Here is a 20459-nt window from a genome sequence, read left to right on the forward strand (position 1 = left end):
AGGAGTAGGGTCCCCGCCTTCGCCTTCGCCGCAGCGCTCGCCCCGCCTTGGCCATTTCCGCCGCTGCACGAGCCCTAGCGCCTGAGGAGGGGGCGGGGTCTGGACGCCGGTACGGGGGTGGTGCCAGGGGCAGGAACTGAGGCGGGGCGTCTAAGGAGGGGGCTGGTGAGGGGCGAGGACTAAGGCGGGGCACCTGGGGAGGGGCGGGGTCTGGCCGTCGGTGTCGGGGGTGGACCGCGGGGGCGGGGCGCGGGAGGAGGTTGGGAGAAGTGGTCCTAGACTTATCCGCGTGTTATTCGGAGCTAGGCCGCAAGACAGCAAGACAGCCGACTGCGCGACAGGAACGTTCTCCCGGGTGCAGAGACGGCGCGGGTGAGAAATGGAATGGTTTGCTAGGTGTGAGCCAGTGATAGGATTCCGGAATCAGGCAGCATAACAAGGGTGGACAGCCGAGTAATACTTGCCCTGAAATGGAGTTCAGGGAGCAGAGTGGCATCTGGGAATAATCACCAGGTCGACAGTGAATGACCTTTCTGTGAGTCCATGATTAAGTGAAACCAAAACACTGATGTGTATTAGTGATTGTTAAGAGTAGTAGTTGACAGAATAGTGCACTAGGGGTGGTGTGGGGGCGGGAGGGGAACTGGGATGCTTTAAATACTGTCTTGCTCCATGGTGGTTACACAGGTGTATGTCTGTAGAAATTCACTGAGCCATACTCTTAAAATGTGTACACTTTAGAGAAGTTATTCTTAAATTTAGCAAAATGTAAAAATAAATATAAAGCAGAATATGTTTTGTTTGTTTGTTTGTTTTTTAAAGGAAAGGTGGAGTGTTCACCCACGGAGGACTTCAGCGACCAAACTAGCACATCTTCTATTCTGTGTATGAGTAGGAATGCTAGTGAAACTTGCCTTTCCTGATTCTTATAATTTGCACTGTTATCTTGGTTTAGGACGAAACTTTTATTTCTCCAGAAAAGGTTATGGACAAGTTAAGTTGTTAGAACACCAAAGAAGTGATTAAGTTATATTTGTGGTGTTAATTCCAAGTTTGTGTGAGAAAGAGAGAAATGTACGATCCAGGTTGCCCTGCCTCTATGATAAAATTATGCTTCCCCTTTGTTTTAAGTAGTATGAATTTTTATTTCCAAATCCTTAAATCCTAAGCACACCAAAGCCAAATTTTGCTATAAAGGCAACTTTTCCTGAAATACCTGTTTTTTATGCACTGTTTTCTATTCTCATGGATTAATCATTAAATTAGAACCACCAATGATAACATATTAGTATAATCCAAATTACTATATAGAAAAATTTATAAATAAAAAAAAAGACAGCTATTAACTTCAGAATGAAAAAGTTGTACAGCAAAGGAAAATTAACCATAGAACGCTATGTGACTTGTGAATAGTATTTACCAAGTCACAACAATGTGCACTCCACATATTTAATCAAAAATCTGCTCTGTCTCTATAGAAAGGGTAGGAAAAATGAAAAGGGTGTGTGTGTGTGTGTGTTTGTGTGTGGGTGTTGGGATGCTGAAAAATAGCTAAATGCTTATCTTCTCTAGAAGTTACCTAGAAATGAAAAATCAAGAAGATACAAAAATAAGCTTGTTATTTTGAGATAACAGATTTCAAGACTGAGCTAAAAACGTTAAAGGTGATTGCCTCTGTCATGGAAATGGGAATTGTTATTTTTATAACTGTTGATGTCTTTAAATTGTGTGCATTGTAACAGTGGTTAAAAAAATAAGAAGTAAACATTGAAAGAAAATTTTAAAATTAAAGAGTAACTGAGATGCTAGGAAAAAATTCTAAGTTTATGCAAGTTTTAAAATGTGAAATTCTTGTTTGTTCTCCTTTTTAAAAAAATTTAAATCAAATTCTTTTATTCTGATGTTGAGATATATTTCAATTTATTTAAAGATGTTTCCTAATGTGTAATATGGGGATGCCCCTACCATCAAACTCTGAAAAGTAATTTTTGTATGACTTTCCTGGGATGTTGAAATATTTTTTAAAAGACATACTGCTGAGGATAATGGTTTTTATTTCATCCCCAGTGGAATTGCAGTGCCTTTAAATGTCAACTTTGCAAGTATTTTCCATTTAGGTACTGGAGACATCTGCTTGAGGCAAAGATATTTACGAAGCAATGGGTGATACAGGAACTTCACTTGATATTAAAGAGTACCCCGGTGCTGAGGCACAGAAAAACCGAGTACTAACTCTGGAAGAATGGCAAAAAAAGTGGGTGGACCGCAAAATTGCATTTCATCAAGAACAAGGACACCAGTAAGAAATATTTGGTATATAAGAGAGAAATGCTCTATCAGAAACTGACTTCAGAGATAGAAATAATAGTATAGGTACACATTATTTGAAAGATTTTAAGATGGACATTTGTAGTTTTTCACATTTTAGCATTTCTGAAATCAGATTGCATCTGTGGCATGTTCTCTCTTTTCATGGAGTGTGAATAATTGTATGACTTCCAATTGAAGGCATTTTAGATTTATGAAATGGGAAATGCCCTGTAGCATCTATATATTGGCCACATGTATTTATACATACGAGCAGGTGCTCAAGTGACATTAATGCTTATATATATTTACACTGAAAAGTGGTGTTTTTCTGACTTTGTTTTCAAATAGTAAATGTTGTTGTTAAACGTTAAAATGTGAAAGTGTTATCTATATGGTGAAAGAAGGGAAGATGAAAGAAATTAGCAAATGAGCCAAGATACTGAGCCACCTCTTAACAGCAGTAGTAGGCTTTGAAGCAGCAATAATAAATTGTGGGCCAGTGCTGAGCAAAGTGATCAGGTCAGATGTTCCTTGTTCCAGGCAGCCACCCTGCCTTCCCAGGGTACATTATTATTATTATTACTATTATTATTATTATTATTATTGCATTTGCACACCAAGTGGTAGTTGGGGCATGGTCATCCCAGAATCATTGTATGGGTTATCTCTGTTATGTGGATGGCCTTAGAAGAGCCACATCCCTACAGAGGAATTAACTACAAGAATAACCACAACTTTTCAGAACTCTTTCTAAGACCTGAGTACACATTTAGAGAGCTGACCATAAAATGAATGTGGGAAAACTCAGCCTATCCAGAGGCTCCCCCACATCTCACATACACACATACACACACGTATACACTTGGGAGATTAACGAAGAATTTTTAAAACATATCAACCAAGGAAAATTTGTTTTTAATCACCGATCAGGAAAGACCTAGATTTGAGTCAGATTAACCATTCACTAGCTACGTTACTGAGCAAGTTACTTAACCATTCTGTTTCTTCCTTTGTCAAGTGGAGAGTATAATAATGTTATCTACTTTGTAAAGTTGTTGGGAATAGTAAGTGAGATAATGCATGAAAAGTACTTAGCATTATACAATTGTAGTCCTTTCCTCTGTGCACTGGCTAAATTAAAACAAAAAACATTTTTTTTTGTCCCCAGGCTATTAAAGAAGCATTTGGATAATTTCCTTAAAGGCAAGAGTGGACTGAGAGTATTTTTCCCGCTTTGTGGAAAAGCAGTTGAGATGAAATGGTATGAACAGATAAGCATTAATACATTTTCTTGTCCTTTTTTTGTCTTTCTTTTTTAATATATTTTATTGATTATGCTATTACAGTTGTCCCAATTTTTCCCCTCTGGCCCCCCTCTGCCCAGTACCCCCATTCCCTTCAGCATTCCCCCCGCTTAGTTCAGGTCCATGGGTCATGCATATAAATTCTTTAGCTTGTCCATTTCCTGTACTATTCTTGCATACCCCTGTCTATTTTGTACCTATCAATTATGCTTCTTAATCCCTGTACCTTTCCCACCATTCCCCTCTTCTCCCTCCCTGCTGATAACCCTCCAAATGATCTCCATATCTATGATTCTATTTCTGTTCTGCTTGTTTGCTTAGTTTGTTTGTTTTTTAATTTCAGTTGTTGATAGTTGTGAATTTGTTGCCCTTTTAATGTTCATAGTTTTGATCTTCCTTTTCATATAGAATTCCCTTTAGCATTTCATGTAATAATGGCTTGATCATGATGAACTCGTTTTGCTTTACCTTGTCTGGGAGGCACTGTATCTGCTTTTCCATTCTAAATGATAGCTTTGCTGGATAGAGTAATCTAGGTTGTAGTCCTTGCTTTTCATCACTTTGAATACTTCTTGCCAGTCCCTTCTTGCCTGCAAAGTTACTTTTGAGAAATCAGCTGACAGTCTTATGGGAACCCCCTTGGAGGTAACTCTACTTTTCTCTTAATGCTTTTAAGATCCTCTCTTTATCTTTAACCTTTGGCATTTTAGTGAAAATGTGTCTTGGTGTGGTCCTCTTTGTGTCCATCTTGTTTGGGATTCTCTGTGCTTGCTGGATTTATATGTCTATTTCCTTCACCAAATCAAGGAAGTTTTCTTTCATTATTTTTTCAAATAAGTTTTCAATTTCTTGCTCTTCCTCTTCTCTTTTTGGCACCCCTATCTATAATTTGGACGTTGGTATGTTCAAAGTTGTCCCATGGGTTCCAAAGCCTCTCCTAATTTTTTAAATTCTTTTTTCTTTCTGCTATTCTGGCTGAACGCTTTTTCCTTCCTTATGTTCCAAATCATTGATTTGATTGCTTCCTTCATTCTCTCCACTGTTGGTTCCCTGTGGATTTTTCTTTATTTCATTTAGTGTAACCTTCATATCTTCCCTTACGTTTTTGCCATTCTCCGTGAGTTCTTTCAGCATCCTAATCAACAGTGTTTTGAACTCTCCATCTGTAGGTTGGTTATCTCCATTTTGTTTAGTTCTCTTCTGGGGTTGTATTCTGTTCTTTCATTTGGGCCATATATCTTTGCCTTCTTAACTTGGCAGCCTCCCTATATTCGCTTTTGCGTATTAGGCAGAGCTGCTTTGACTCCCTGTCTTAGAGAAGCACCTATAAATTGTGTGGGGCGGAGCCTTAGGTAATCGCCATGGTGGGGCAACCCACTTCACTGCTTCGTGGCTCTGTGTTGGGGGAAGGTTTGGAGGGGGAACAGTGCCACTGCCTGGCTTCTGGAGGTTTGCCTGGCACGCACCCCATTTCCAGTCACTTCACCCACTTTCTGTATGCAACGGGCTCCCTTCTAGCTGTTGCCCTGGTGGTGAATCTCAGAGTGGGTGGGTTTGCATGTGTTTTAAGTCCATGTGGGCCCTTTAAATGAACTCTTCTGAAAATCTGGCAGTTTCTTCCACTGCCTCAATCCCCACTGGGTTTTACATCCAGAAGTTATGAGGATTTATCTTCTCAGTGCAGGAACCCTGGGCTGTGCAGTCTGGTCTGGGGCTGGGTTCGCTGGCTCGCAAGGTAGCCCTCCCAGTTTTTATCCACCACATGTGAGTGCGGGACCTCCCATTCCACCACCGCCACTTCTCCATGCCAAACCAGGTCTCTGCACCTCTCCGCCCATCTCTGCCACTCCACTCCTCCTACCCGTCTGGATGAATGTGGCTTCTTTAAAACCCCGGTTGTTGGACTTCAATACAGCTCAATTTTAGGACAGTTTTAGTTGTTATTTGTTTTGAGATATAGTTGTAATTCTCTCAGTGGTCATGGGAGGAGGCAAAGCATGTCTTCCTATGCCTCCATCTTGACCAGAAGTCCACTTTCTTGTCTTGATGAAAAGTACTTGTAGCTGAGAACATTTGTGAAATGCTTGCTATAGTTTTAGTATGGCCATGAAATTGAGAAGATTTAAACTATATTATTAGACTTTATCCTAACCAATTGACTGGACCAGAAGAAAGGATTGATTACTTTGGAAACTACCTGTAGGAAAAATATTAATTCTATAAATAGATTGTGTTATGCCATGTCATGTGATAATAACAGTCTAACTCTGGCAGAGGTTCTGAGACAAGATTAGGAAATGGTATAATAAAACAACCAATTAAATGTCATTGTTAAATATTTTGGGTTGAAAGTCATTTATAATAAAAAAAATACCAAAATTAAACTATTATGTATAATTGCATATGTTATTTGTACTAGAGAAATTTTCATTTATGTAACTAATTTGTATATTGAGGTCTTTATAGATGTCAGATGTAAATAAATTATAAGCTGAGGCCCAACAGCATTAAAATGAAATGTTTAAGACATTTCCTTAGGTTTATTTTTTAAGGGCAATATATTCCAATATTATCCAGCTTATACCACTCTTTAGCAGGCTGTTTTATTTTTCCATATGTTTAATGGAAATAAAAATTCATGTATCTGGTTTAGACTCTTTTGTTTATATTTTGTAACTCTAAAAAATGTATGAAGAATAAAAAGAAAGTCCCTGTATATTAACTTACAAACTTCCTAGGAAATATGAAAGACAAGTTATTAATATGTATATTTTAGAACTATAAACAGTTCATGCTCTGACCACACTCGTATGGGTATTAGGTATAATCACTTCCGCTCTACCTCTTGATTTAAAAATGCTTATTTCATTCTAAGTTTATTGACATGTTAGGGAACAATTTGAGCATGATGTGAATTTTTAATTTGCTTAGTCTGCAAGAAACATGAGGTTGCAAGAAACATTGCCCAGTGGGAATAAGCTGTGTATGAACAGACAAAACAAACACAGGCACACACCTCAAACCCCTCCCAGATGCCTCAGCTCACCCTGTGCACTGTGAGTCACTCCCATCCACAGCCAGAGTTAGAACTTTAAATTTGATTCCCAATAATCTGTTCCTCACTCCACAAAAACTTGAAAGCTGCAGCCCTTCCAATGCAGAGTTCTACAACTAAACATCTGGTCTTTCTCAAGGTAAAGTGCCATGTTGTAGTATTTACATATTATATAACCATTTAACATGTACAGAGCTCTAACACCATTTCTTTTAGGTTCGTGTCTTTTCCTTTTAATGCGGCACTGACTTTTTTTTATGTAATTTTTATTTACCCCATTTATTTCTAAATTTCATTTCATTGTATATTATTGAGAAAATCTTGATTCACAGAGGTAAGTTATGGCAAGTGTGTAACAGCTTTCTTTAAAACATTATTTTTAATGTATAATTGTGAGGGGAGGAGGGGGAGGCAACTGGTTATCAATATTTGTTTTCAGAACGGGATGGGAGTATCCTTCCTTTGCTATGTGCTTTGTGATGCCATCATGCTTGGGTTAGAACCAGGCAACTCAGCACAAAGCCTTGAGTGTAAATTGTTGGAATCAAAACATCGCACTCTGATCACTTTGTTTCATTTTATTGTTTTTTCTTTCTAAAAATAGGGATGGGATGGAGATGACTGTGCCCCCAAAGGGAGGGTGTCTGCACTAAGGATTTAGAAACACTTGGAAAGCTCCTAACATCATCAGAAACTGCCTTTAGCCATACTCCTGACCTTGTAGATGAATAACAAAAGAGGAAATAAATTCCTAAAATTTAGCCATGTTATTTTAATTTGCTACTTTTTCAGTGTTCTGTGTGTCTTAAAAATTGTTATTGTTGAATCATTTTTTGGCAAAGTGTCTTTGTCAAACAAAATTATTGGCCTACTGGGAGCTGAAGTCAGTCAATTTTTTGGTGAATTTAAGTGGACTTTGGTGAGCTTGTAGTTCTACTCTATATCCTTAAAGATAGTTTTTTAAAACACCCAAAGAAACCGTGATTGGTGTGGCTCATTTAGGCATCATCCCACAAAGTATAAGGTCACCGGTTTGATTCCTGGTCAGAGCATAGGCCTGGGTTTTGGGATTCAGTCTCCCAGTCAGGGTGCCTGCGAGAGGCAACCAGCTGATGTTTCTGTCTCACACTGACGTGATGTTTCTCACATTGATGTTTCATCAATGTTTTTCTCCTTCTCTTCCTCTCTTCCACTCTCTAAAAATAAATAAAATCTTTTATAAAAATAAAACGCCCCCAAAAAATCCACTCTCCAGATCTTAAAACTCACCTTTGGGGAAAAGAGTTAAGGGTCCAAAGGTTATAACAGTTCATGAGGTCAGAAGGAGCTAGCCTGGCACCTGGACTCTTGCCCTTCCCAGCTGAGAGATTCCAGCAGGGAATGTACAATACTGGGCAGAGGACGGGGTAGGGTTGACTTATTAAGATACAGACCACTGTATTTTAACAAATTGTTGTGGAGGAAGGGTGCCTGGAGAAAACAAAGTCACTGTCACCTTTTTTGAAGTAAAACTAAAACTTGAAAAAAAAATTTTGTTCAATAAAAATGGGGTAGAATTTCATTGTCCCTAGCCACAAGGGACTAGTTCCACTGAGAAGTGAACAGTGGGAACTCAAAACTTTGAAAACGTTTGGGAAAAGGGAAAATAGGCTTTCTGCTAATTGGTAAATGTTCCAATGGAGCTTTGTTTTGTTGGGATGTGTTACGTTGTATGTGCACATATGGACCAGATTCTCTGGTGAGTTTATAAAGTTCAGAAAAGATAGTTAATAAAATCATGATTTTTTTTGGTATCTCAATAAAAGCCCACTGGAACTCAATTAAGGTATAATTGACATATTTTGTTAGTTTCAGGTATAACAATGATTTGATATTTGTAGATATTGCAAAATGATCACAATAAGTCTTGTTAGCATTCATCATAATACATAGTTTTAAAAATATTTTTCTTGTAATGAGAACTCTTTAACTTGGTAATTTTCAAATACAGGGTGGGCAAAAGTAGGTTTACAGTTGTGAGTATGTGAAACACAATTTATTTTTTATTATTATTAATTGTATTATCTTCCATACAAACTGTAAACCTACTTTAGCCCCACCTTGTATGCAACACAGTTTATTACCTATAGTTCCCATGCCGCACATTTCATCCCCATGACTTTTTTTATTTTATAATTGCAAGTTTGTCCTTTTTGACCCTCTTCACCTATTTTGCCCACCCCCCAATCCCAGCCTCTGGCAACCATCAGTCTGGTCTCTGTATTTTTCAGTTTATTTGTTTGGCTTTTATTTTTTTTTCTTTTAGATTCCACATATACATGAGTTTATAAGGTGTTTGTCTTTCTCTTCTGACTTATTTCAATTAGCCTAATGCCCTCCAGGTTCATCCAGGTTGTCACAAATGGCAACATTTTGTTCTTTTATGGCTGAATAATGTTCCATTATGACAAAGTTTTTAATGTTGTGCCCCAACCCTTATCTTCTCCAAGAACCTTGTTGATTGCATGATTTTGCATAGTGCAGTGATTTTTAGGTAGGCATATGTTGCATTATAGCAGCACTGACTTTACGTGTTTATTTAGTTTTACATAAAATCAATACTGTGCCTAGGTATTTTGTGCCATTAGTATTGTTTTCTCTGAAGTCCAAGAATCCAAGTGTGTGAATTCTGTAATTATAAAGCTTGCCAGGAAAATACTAGTTATTTGCAGATTGTAATTAAATAAATTTCTGGATAATGTGTACTGTAAGTAAATGAAAATTATAAGATTTTTATAAAAATTGATGCTAGTGTTCTAGAGCCATATGCTCTAGTACCATAGCGACTAGCCACATGTGGCTATTTAAATTTAAACTAAATCACACTAGCCACATCTCAGGTGTCCAACAGCCCATGTGGTTAGCAGCTGCTGGTTTGAACAGCGTAGGTATAGACACTTACATCATTGCTGGAGGCTATAATGGACAGAGCTGATTTAGAGAACTTGAAAAGCATTTCTCTAATCCATAGGATGCTTTTAAATTAGAAACTCCTCTAGTCAAATCCATTTGTAATGAATCAACATTTTAAGGCATAATTCTCCAAAATTTAAAATTTTTTTTCCTAAAGTCCTGTAAATCAATTTTTCAGAATTCCATATAATATAAGGTTTGAGACTATAGAGATTCACTTTCTGTGGATCTACATGTTCTATGAAACCCAGTAAACCTGAATCCATATAAATCCCTTAAAGTTAAGGAAAATGTATGCTTATTGGGGCATATCCTTTTATTTAGTGCTGTATTTGAAATAAAAATTTAAGTATAAATGTATGATTTATGCAGGTTTGCAGATCGAGGACACAGCGTAGTTGGAGTGGAAATCAGTGAAATTGGGATACGGGAATTTTTTACAGAGCAGAATCTTTCTTACACAGAAGAGCCAATCATGGCAATTCCTGGAGCCAAAGTATTCAAGGTTTGTTATGTTTCTGGTAAATAATTGTTTCCATACCCCCACAAAAAGTTTTTCTTAGCATGGGTGAGGATACTATGCAAGTGTATATAAGATTTACCTAGACATTAAATGGTGTAAGGAGTTCTAGGGCTTAAGATAGCTCAGTATGGAAATATACAGGGTCTGACACAAATAACACACCTTTTTTATTACAAAACCATAAACATATAATTCTGTAACATAATATCACACTCAAGCACATCATATGACATTTTAGGTGAAATGTTCAAATTAAAACTATAAATTACTACACCCATATCATTACACTACCAACCACACTCAAGCAGGCATTTCTTCTGTGTATAGAAGCTGAGGTCAAAGCCTATCTGTACTTATGATTTTGGTTTGGGTTTGTGTAATTTTTTAAATTCATAAATCAGCATTTCTGAAAACCTGTTTTTCACCACACCTTGCATGAGACATTAAAGAAACAACACGCTCCCTGCCCTAAAGAATCCTTTAGCTTATGAGAGAAAAGAGAAATGCAGAGAAAGCTGTTTGTCATACATGGAGTTAAGTGTAATGGCACGGGGTATTAAGGGAACAAAGAGGAAAACTCCTTAACCCAGTCTGTGAGAGCTTTCTGAAGCATGGTGACTGGTAGGGCTGGGGCAGGCAGGGAGTCGGGTTCGTGCTCTCACATGCCCTGGGAAGCTGGTACTTCAACCCGTGCAGCAAGGTTTCAAGTGGGAACATGATAACTGCCAGATTTTCTTTTGAGCCAAAAGACCCTTGTGGCCTCAGGGCAGTAAATTTTAAGGAAAGGAACCTCCTAGTACAGAGACCAGGTGGGAGGCTGTGAGCAGTGGTCTAGGGAGAGATCTTGAGAACTAGGAGAGTGATAGGGGTGCTTAGAGGAACACAGGAAGGTTAAAGTAATATTTAGAATGCCAAACTGGGAGGATTGAGTGATCAACTGAGAGATCAAGGTGGGAATGAGTTCACCTCTCCAGCTTCAGCTGGATGGCAGAGAGTAAAGCAAGTTGAAAATAAGCAGAGAAAATTAATTTTTTCTGGAGATGAGTTTAAGAGACCTACAGAATGGCAGTGGTGTAGCTTGTAAATGGTTTTATGTCTCCGAGGCATAGGGGAGCACTTGGGCTGGAAATAATAGATTTGGGAGTTGTTATCCTATGACCAGAATGATCCAGCGGAACTGCCTCACAGCTTGGGGTAATAGTGTAGAGATAATAAAGACCATCCACACGTGAATAAGCAGAGGCTGTTTATTCAGAGGGGGTCGGCCACTTGTATTTGGCAGAAGCTCAAAGACAGGCAGGAGAAGTGGGAAAGCTTTATAATGAAAAACACAAGGGCTGAATTCAGTTATGCCCTGATTGGAAGCTGTTGGCCTGGGGAAGCCAAAGTGGGGCTAACTAGAGGAGAGCATACTATGTGATGGGGTTGACTCTGTCTGGTTGGCCTTGAGTAGGAGAAGTAAACTTAGGGAGGCCAGCGTGCATTGACCACAGAGGCTGTGGTTTGACTTTCCAGGCTGATTGCTTCAGATGTTATGGGTCCAAGTTCTTTTGTCTTACATGGTCTGGCCATTGTTTGTATATTCAGTCTTTCGCAAAGTACTCTCTTTTATAAATATTGAAATTAATTGCTCAAGTCATCATGAGGCTCGATAGTACTTTATTTTACTATATTTTACTTTATTTTATTTTACTTTATTTCAGCCCAAAGGGGCTAACTCCTGCTTCTAGACTCCTCTTGCAGCAGCGGTTCTCAGCCCTAGTGAATCACCTATGAATCTTTTTCATTTTTAAATATTTTTTATTTTTCAATCATAGTTGACATACATTATTATATTACTTTCAGGTGTAAACCCTAGTGATTAGACATTACATAATTTACTAAGCACCCCTATCTCAGACTTCTCACATCCCAGGACATGATGGAATCCATATCATGGTACTCCCCGCTGGACTGCACCCCTATTCCAACCCCTGTAAGTTAGCAGATGCATCAACACTCTTTCAAGGGCTACCTCTTGTTCAGCCTTTCCTCAGGCAGCTCCCTGTTTTGTCCTCTGTTCCCATAGTTCTTGTGTATACAATCAGAACAGTACAGGCCATTCTGTAGTGTAATGCTTCTTTGTACCCATGCCTCTCTGCTCTACCAGGCTGTCCCCACTGTGGTCAGAGACCATGTCAAATTCACATCCAGTATCTAGAACCAGGGTAGTCCTGTCCACGAGGTGCTCAGTAAATAAATGCTCATTAGATGAATGAAAGAAAGAGAAAAGGGGATGTGAACCCAACTGCACTTTTCATGAATAACTTTTAACACATCTGACCTTTCTCTGTCAGTCGGCCTGATATTGATTGACCTTTGTATGTATCTTTAGCAGAGTCTAAATCAGGAATTAGTAAGTTAAATAAATTAAAAATTTTAATAAGTTAATGAGGTTAACTTTTTATTATTTTGCTCTTTGAGGTGATGAAAAAGAACAGGTTTAAAAAATACAGTGCAATGTAAATATTTTTCAGTAAAAAAATTATTTGCAGTAAAATTATACCCTTTATATTTAATTATGCATTCTTTCTTCATTATCTTTGCTTTGACCCTCTTTCCTTGACTACTCATGTACCTCCTAATTAAGGAGAATTTTTCTTTCTTTATTTTTTTCATTACAGAGTTCTTCAGGGAACATCTCATTGTACTGTTGCAACCTTTTTGATCTTCCCAGGTAGGACTGAATACTGCCTGTGCACTTGTAAAACCTTGAGTGCTTGCTGACAGTGTTGGGGATAGCAGGCAGTGTCTTTCCTCCCTCCCATAAACTTGTAACAGCATCCACGAAGCATTGATTTGAGCCTGTTCTGCAGTTATTTTTACTACAGGCTACATATCTGACAAAAAGTTAGTGAGGCCAGCAGTCATTGAACACGGTTCTACTTCCATAGCTTTGCTCTTGATAATTTACAAACTTTGGAAAGTATTATTATGATCCTAAACCAGTAAGGAAAAGGAAGCAAGAGCAAGACAGGTGTCACCTTCATACCTGGGTCTATTACACCTGTTGAAGTACCAGCATGCACCATGGGGAACACTGTGTGTCTTTAAAAATTTTATTGTTCTGCCCTGACTAGTGTGGCCCAGTTGGTTGGGCATCGAACCGCAAGCAAAAGGCCACTGGTTTGATTCCCCATCAGGGCACATGCCTGAGTTGCAGGCTTTGTCCCCAGTCGGGGCACACATGAGAGGGAGCCAGTCAATGTTTCTCTCTTACATTGATGTTCCTCACCCTCTCTTTCTCCCTCCCTTCCCCCCTCTCTAAAACTAAATAAATAAAATCTTTTCAAAAATTTGATTTTTCTTACATAAAATGTATTTTTCTTTTTCTTTCTGATAGAGCAAATATTGGCAAATTTGACAGGATTTGGGATAGAGGAGCATTAGTCGCTATTAACCCAGGTGATCGTAAATGGTTAGTAATTTGGTTTCTTTATGTTGGCTCTCTCTCTTTCTTTCTTTCCTTCTTAATTTAGTGTACTGTGCTTATTCTGGATTCTAGAATATTAGCTAGAATTTTACTGGTTGGAAGTAGCTTTTTGTATTTGGAATTCGAAGACCTAACTCCAATACCATCATTTTCTAAAAAGTATGGCATTTGGCCATGGGAACCTGCATACAAAGCTTGTGACACCATCACTTCAAAGCTGTGTTGCCTTGATCCAAGTACTAACCTTCTCTAAGTCTTAGTGTACTGTTCTAAAAATGGTAATATTTCTTCTAATACCGCCATCACTCAGGCCACTAATATTACCAGGTGACACTTGTTAGCCATTTGCCATGTGTCAGGCATTGTTTGGAATACTTTATGTGGATCAGCCCATTTCATCCACAAAACAAACCTGTGAGATGTATGTTCTCATTATCCTATCATACAGGTGAGAAAACTAAAGTCAAAGAGATTAAGTTACTTGTCCAAAGGTAGGCAGTTAATACATGACAGAAAGATTCAGACAAGGGGGTTTGGCTTCAAAGTCCAAGGTCATGATGCTTGCATTACTCTACCTTACAGGGTTGTGATGGGAATCCAAAGGGATGATATGTGTGGGAAAGATCTTGTCAACTCCAAATCACTGTATAAAAGTGAGCTGCTATTAAATTAGAGCTTTTGTAATGATATTTTTGGTGACTGTGCTTATCATACCCAGCCTTATTAGGAAATAAAATTATGAGAAGAGAAAACATACTGCACAAAGTGTGACCACACCTACATACTTTCCAATTCAAATATCATTCACACACTTACTTGGATTTGGCACATAAATATTGAATTATTTAGTTGTATGGAGACAGACTCTTAACACATGGCAAAAAATGTTAGAATTCACATTAGAGAAATTAAATTTTTATTTTTTTTAATAGTTTTTCATAAGTAAGGTTTATTGCCAAATCTAATCTTTTAAAATTAGACCATGGCACATCCTCTTAATATGTATTTTTCTTTGGTGACAGTCCATGCTCCTGTCTTCCCTCCTCTTTCTCCCATCACTCCTCCTTTGTTTCTTTTCTGGAATCCTTACCTTCCTCCCATGCCTAAGGCATCATTCCCAAAGGGACCCTCCTAGCCTTTTGCTTTTCTCTTCTATACTTGCTCCTTTAATGACACTTTAGTTCGCTGCTTTCTTTCAGTTGTTCAACAAATACATATTAAGTTCCTACTATGCTCTAAATATATCCTTCACTAGGTAGTAGGGAAATAACTGTACAAATTGTACATGGTATTTGCTCTTATCATTTTTATATTTCCTACTCTGTTTTTGTCCTGACCATGCACATCACCTTTGCAGGGTCTGATTGGCAGTTCCTGTGTGATGTCAGTGTTCTTTATCCGCTCAGAGAGTCACCTGAGACCCCTTTGTATCCATAAAACACCATGTTTGTATACTAAACTCAGTTCTGCTCAATGTCTAACTGTAGGTGTCTCATACTCCCTGAGGATGCTCACCTGTTCTGAGGTTAGTCCCTCCGAGCGCTTTGGTTTGCATGGTTAAAATCCCCAAGGCAGTGGGTAGCCCACCAGAAGCCACAAAGCTCGCTATAAGGGCAGACCATGCCCGTGCTGTGCCAAGCACCACAGCCCCTTTCTCAGAGCCGGGCAGTCTGTCCATCTCTCTCGGTCTCTCACGGCCTCTCTCCCACCTGGCATGAGTGTCCTCTGTCCTCCCACCCTGACCCCTCAGCTTCCTCAGCTCCACCCACCACGCAGCACAACAGCTCCAGCTTTCAGGGCAGTGACCACAGCTAACTAGGGACTCTTTGGGTCTCTTAACTCAGTTTCCCAGTAGGGTAATCTGAGTGGTCTGACTCAGTGTCCTAAACTGGGCCCAGTCCTGGCTCCTGGTCAGTCTACTGTTGGGCCCTGTCTGGGTCAGGTCCCCACTCTGAACCAATCAGACATGGCTTGGAAGTAATGTCACCTGCTCCCCAAGCCACCTACTTCCTACCAAGAATGGTTCCAGTGACACTCAGTCTATGCCATACTTGCAGAACTTAAATTTCATACTACCTTGAATTTTTACCTGTTAGTCTTATCTCTCCCCAGCTAAATAGGGGGAACTGTTCTGTACCCCTTACATATGCCTCTGGCGAGGTCCTACTCACCCACGATATTTGTTACACTGCAGCATCCCATGCCCCCCGTAAACCTACTGAATCAGTCTGTGGGAATGGAGTTCAAGCCTTTTCTTTGAGCAGGTGCCCAGGTGATTGTGATACCAGCCTGGGAAGAGATGTCACAGCCCCAGAGCATGGGGAAGTGCGGTGGCCCTTTGGGGAGAATGTTTTCAGAGTGGAAGGCCTCTGAGCATACTGGGGGAAGGAGCTTCTGCCTGTCTTTCTGTGACGTCTTCTGGTCTGATTGGCTCATTTTGACTCCCATCTTTATTATTTCCTAGTTTAGGTAAGTGATACAATTTGTCGAACCCACTTCTGACTTTCAGAGTGAGAATCAGCTCCACAGGGATGTAAGAAGAAATACACTCAGTAATGTAGATGAAAGTAAAGGCTGCTTTCCCTCCCCGCCTTTCATCCCCTCCAGGCTTTGCCTTTGTAGAGAAATCTAACACATACTTTTTTGTGGTTTGTTTGTCGTTTTTCTTTTTTTAGTTATGCAGATATAATGCTGTCCCTAATGAGAAAAGGGTTTCAGTACCTTTTGAGCGTTGTCTCTTATGATCCAACTAAACATGCAGGTAAAGTCTTTTTGTTTACCTAGTTGCTTCATATCCTAATTTAATTCTATGACATGAATAGCATTAATTTTTCCCTGACTTATCCCACAGGAAGTATACTGTTTATGCACAGTATGCACATACATGAAGATAAGTCTAGTTTTGGCTAGTGGAAACAATAAACATTTTTATATCTTCCCACTCCATCCATATTTTTCTCATACTCCAATCCCATTTTGTTCATGCATAGCTCAAAACACAAAAGAGAGGGAGAAATGGATAGCCCTAATATAAAAGACAAATCTCATGATTAGGAGGAAGAGAGAGTTGGTTGCTCTGCTAGAGACAGAGCAGAGCTGTGTCGTCAGTAGTGTTGGGGCTGCTTCAGGCGGATGCCTTCGAACACACGTAAATGCGCCGCAGGAGGACGGGGCGGGGCTGAGAGAAGTGGGGAGGCAGGAGGTGTGCAGGAAAATCCGACCTTCGCTGTTCTTTAATTTCTGAAATTTTATAACTTATTGATGGCATTATTTTGTAACTATCTTTGTTTCAAATTTGTAAAAGTGCTATTTTCTTCTGGACCCACTTTGATGTGTTTGAACATTAAAGCTTAACCATTGTCACAGCTAAACTTTCATTTTCAGGAAGATTTGAAAACCAAATATGTAGACTTAATTTGTAAAATGTCCCTTTTTGATTTTTAATTGAGTTTTTTAAAAAGTACTGTTTTATAAACGTTTACAGGTTAGTATTTTTCTGTTTTAATAAATCATCTTAAAAATTCATTAAAGATGAGACCTAGTATTCCTAATTAAGCTTGAGACAGTCAGATGGAATTAGAAATTAATGGAGACAGTCGTCAGCTCTCCTAGTCTGATTTCAGTTTCATTCCTGAACAGCTGGCCTGTGGGAAGGGAATACAGCAAGCTCTGTCTGGGGGTGGGGCCCGGAATACAGCAAGCTCTGTCTGGGGGTGGGGCCCAGAAGAGAGGGCTCTAGAAAGGGTCAGAAGTTAAGTTTCCTTTAAAGTTAGTGGCCCTCAGCAAAGTGGGAGTGTGCATAGAATGTAGGTGTGCGCAGGAGCAGTAGAAAATCAGTACCCCAAAAGAGGAAGAAAACCCCAAGGGAATTCGTTAATGCACTCCATCCCGATTTCAGTGTTCTCAGATCCCATGGCTGCTCAGCCATCTCATCTCTGCTGGAGACAGGCACCTACCACAGCTTTCCCCTCAGTAAGCCAGTCTGTGGTCTGAGATGGTAGGAAAGAAGAAGCAGAAGAACCGGTCACATCCCCTCCCATTTGGCTAATCAAGTTGTATGTAGAATAAGTATACGTAGGTCCCTAGAAATAAGCTGAGAAGTGGGCCACGAGAATTTGTTTCTCTTTAGAATTAGATCTAACCATGTTTCTCTTTTACCTAGGCCCACCATTTTATGTTTCAGATGCTGAAATTAAAAGATTGTTTGGTAAGTTATGGATGTGTGCTGTAAGTTTTAAAATAAAGTCAACAGTCAACTGTTTTGAGCTTTTATCAAACTATTACTATCTAAGGTATAAAACTTAAAGGTCAGAAACCACTTTATTGAAGACTATTTTATCCTAGAAAAGAGACAGATCTTGCCCTGGCTGGTGTGGCTCAGCTGGCTGGAGTGTTGTCCCATGGACTGAAAGGTGGCAGGTCCGATTCCTGTCAGGGCATATTCCCAGCTTGTGTGTTCAATCCCTAGATGGGTTGTGTACAAGAAGGCAACCAATAGATGTCTGTCTCTCATATTGACATTTCTCTCTCTCTCTCTCCCTCCCTCTCTCTCTCTCTCTCCCCCCCTTTCTCCTCCTCTCCCCCCCTCTCCCTACCCCCCTCTTCTCTCCCTCTCCCTCTCCCCCTTCCTCTGTCTCTAAAAAAGCAAGGAGAAAATGTCCGTGAGTGAGGATTTAAAAAGAAAAAAAGAAAAGAGACAGATCTCTGTAATTTGCGTATTTAGTTAAGTGGCATGCTTCTGTTAAAGCCATTTTAATTCTTCTAGAGAGATGGTATGTTTACTTTGGCTCTTAGGAGTTACAAATGATGATAATTCAGAATATTTGCCTCAGTATTTTCCCATTTTCATTAAAAGAAGAGAAAAATCTCCACTACACAGTTTTTAAAGTCATTTGGTATGTTTTAAGAAGAACCCCTGATTTGCTTTCTTCATAAAGTTTTAACTTGTTGCCCTTTCTTCTTGTTTCAGGTTCCGTATGCAATAGTCAATGTCTTGAGCAGGTAGATGTGTTTGAAGAACAACATAAAAGTTGGGGAATTGACTGCCTTTTTGAAAAGTTATATCTACTTACAGAAAACTAAATGAGATATAAATAAAAGCAAATAACATCACGTTTTTGAGCTTTTGAGCAAATGAAAACTATACCAAGTCATGAAAATATAATGGATGACCTTTGAAAAAAATTGTTCACATAGGGTATCACGGAAATGTGTATAACTTCTTAAGAAAAAAAACATACTAAAAGGTTAAAGTTGCTACCTTTGGAAAGGAGAGTGTAATTGGGGGTGAAAGATTATACCTGTATATCTTACAAATAGTAAGAATTTTTTGCAATCAGTAGATATTACTTCTATAATTAAAAAATAAAAGAGAGCCCTGACCAGTGTGGCTCAGTTGGTTGGGTGCTGTACCACAAAGGAAAGGGTTGCCGGTTCGATTCCTGGTCAGGGCACATGTCTAGGTGGTGGGCTTGGTCCCCAGCTGTGGCATGTGCGAGAGGCAACCAGTCAAATTTTCTCTCATACATTGATGTTTCTCTCTGTCTTTTCTCCCTCCCTTTCCCTCTCTCTAAAAATAAATAAATGATATCTTAAAAAAAAACTTTTAAAAAGCAAAAGAGAAATGTGATGTATATAACTTAAATTAATAGACATAAAAATTGTCATTCTTTATGAAATTTAAAACCATTAAGGGAATGCAATGCTCTACTAGGGTCCAGGTAAAAGAAAGTGGTCAAAAAATTATATATGATACTAGCTCTTCCTATAAACTTTCATGTTATTCTCAAGTTCTAGTACTCCTTTTCTCATTTTTCTCTTTATATAATTTTATATGTAACAAAATCAAGAAATAAATCTAAAATTAATAAATAAACCAATCTCTATGCAACAAAATATTGTTCCTAATGTGTAAAAATAAATTTAAAAAAACTTTTCTGTGTCAGTCTTTTAAAAAAATTTAATCATGTTTGAATGAGAGTGTTAATGAACTTCAGTGTACGTAAGGCTGGACTCAGGACTGCTCAGCCTCTAAAAGTTTAGATTCAGTATTTCTCAGTGTTTCATTAACAATCATATTTTATCAAATCAGACATTCCTCTCAAACTGTACGAATACCTAAGTGATTTAGATTGTTAGGTTTATGTTAATAGGATGGCATGTGTTTATTATTAAGAAATGTTACTTAATTGTCTATGTGTGTGTGTGCTGGATTAAAGGGGGTAAGCTTATAGGCCCCTTGAATATTCGTGAAAGTTATAATACTGTCCTTGGAAATATGTCATAAGGAAGATACGGTGAAAACTTTCTTCAGGCTCAGAGTCGTTGACTTCTCCGCCTCTTCTGCCCCCATTCAGGACCTGCTGCTCTAGATGTGCTCTGGCCCTGGTCTTATTCTGATGTACTTATGAGGCTATTAATTTGGAGTGTCTCTTAGCTCATAATGGTTCTTGCTTCTCTGAGACCTGTCCGCAGTTCATGGTGTAGGCTTCCAGAAGCCACGACTATCTGACTCTACCTTTGTCACCATTTGAGTGGACTCAGAAGAGATGGCTGACCTGAGCTGGGCCAATCTGGTTCTCTTCATAGATTTTTAGAATTGGGGTAAGAAAAGCAAGTTAGTCGCTTAGAGGAGGTGAAACTAACAGGTGAACCCATGAGCAGTGAGGCAGCCACACTGCTCTAAAGGTCTGAGAGAAAGAGAATGCTGTCTGCAGGAAGAGAGGCCAAGAAGGGAGCTGCAGAGAGCCCTGGGTGTTTTGGGTTGCTGTTTTCATTCTTCCTGAAGCCCAGCTGCTCTAGAGGGAGAACGCCTCATGTCCCTGTCATAGAGAACTCTGTTCT

At 39.1% G+C, this 20459-nt stretch overlaps 1 protein-coding gene across 3 annotated transcripts; it reads left to right on the plus strand.

The window, feature by feature from the left end:
- The first annotated feature begins 262 nt into the window (after nucleotides 1-262).
- Nucleotides 263-19523, plus strand: TPMT (thiopurine S-methyltransferase). 3 transcript variants are annotated; one of them, XM_054591848.1, is made up of 10 exons: nucleotides 263-372; nucleotides 823-885; nucleotides 2118-2299; nucleotides 3479-3571; nucleotides 9994-10126; nucleotides 12808-12860; nucleotides 13527-13601; nucleotides 16292-16377; nucleotides 17779-17823; nucleotides 18586-19523. In XM_054591848.1, the coding sequence occupies exons 3-10, from the start codon at nucleotides 2160-2162 to the stop codon at nucleotides 18696-18698; spliced, it is 738 nt and encodes a 245-aa protein (XP_054447823.1). In that variant the 5' UTR covers nucleotides 263-372; nucleotides 823-885; nucleotides 2118-2159; the 3' UTR covers nucleotides 18699-19523. The 3 variants fall into 3 exon arrangements, with proteins under 3 accessions (XP_054447823.1, XP_054447822.1, XP_054447820.1); XM_054591847.1 differs by lacking the exon at nucleotides 823-885 and having other exon boundaries at nucleotides 263-535; XM_054591845.1 differs by lacking the exon at nucleotides 823-885 and having other exon boundaries at nucleotides 264-372.
- The last annotated feature ends 936 nt before the right edge of the window (nucleotides 19524-20459 follow it).

Source organism: Pteronotus mesoamericanus, unplaced genomic scaffold, assembly GCF_021234165.1.
Source record: "Pteronotus mesoamericanus isolate MK-2021 breed Mesoamerican mustached bat unplaced genomic scaffold, CSHL_Meso_final scaffold_31, whole genome shotgun sequence".
NCBI lineage: Eukaryota > Metazoa > Chordata > Mammalia > Chiroptera > Mormoopidae > Pteronotus > Pteronotus mesoamericanus.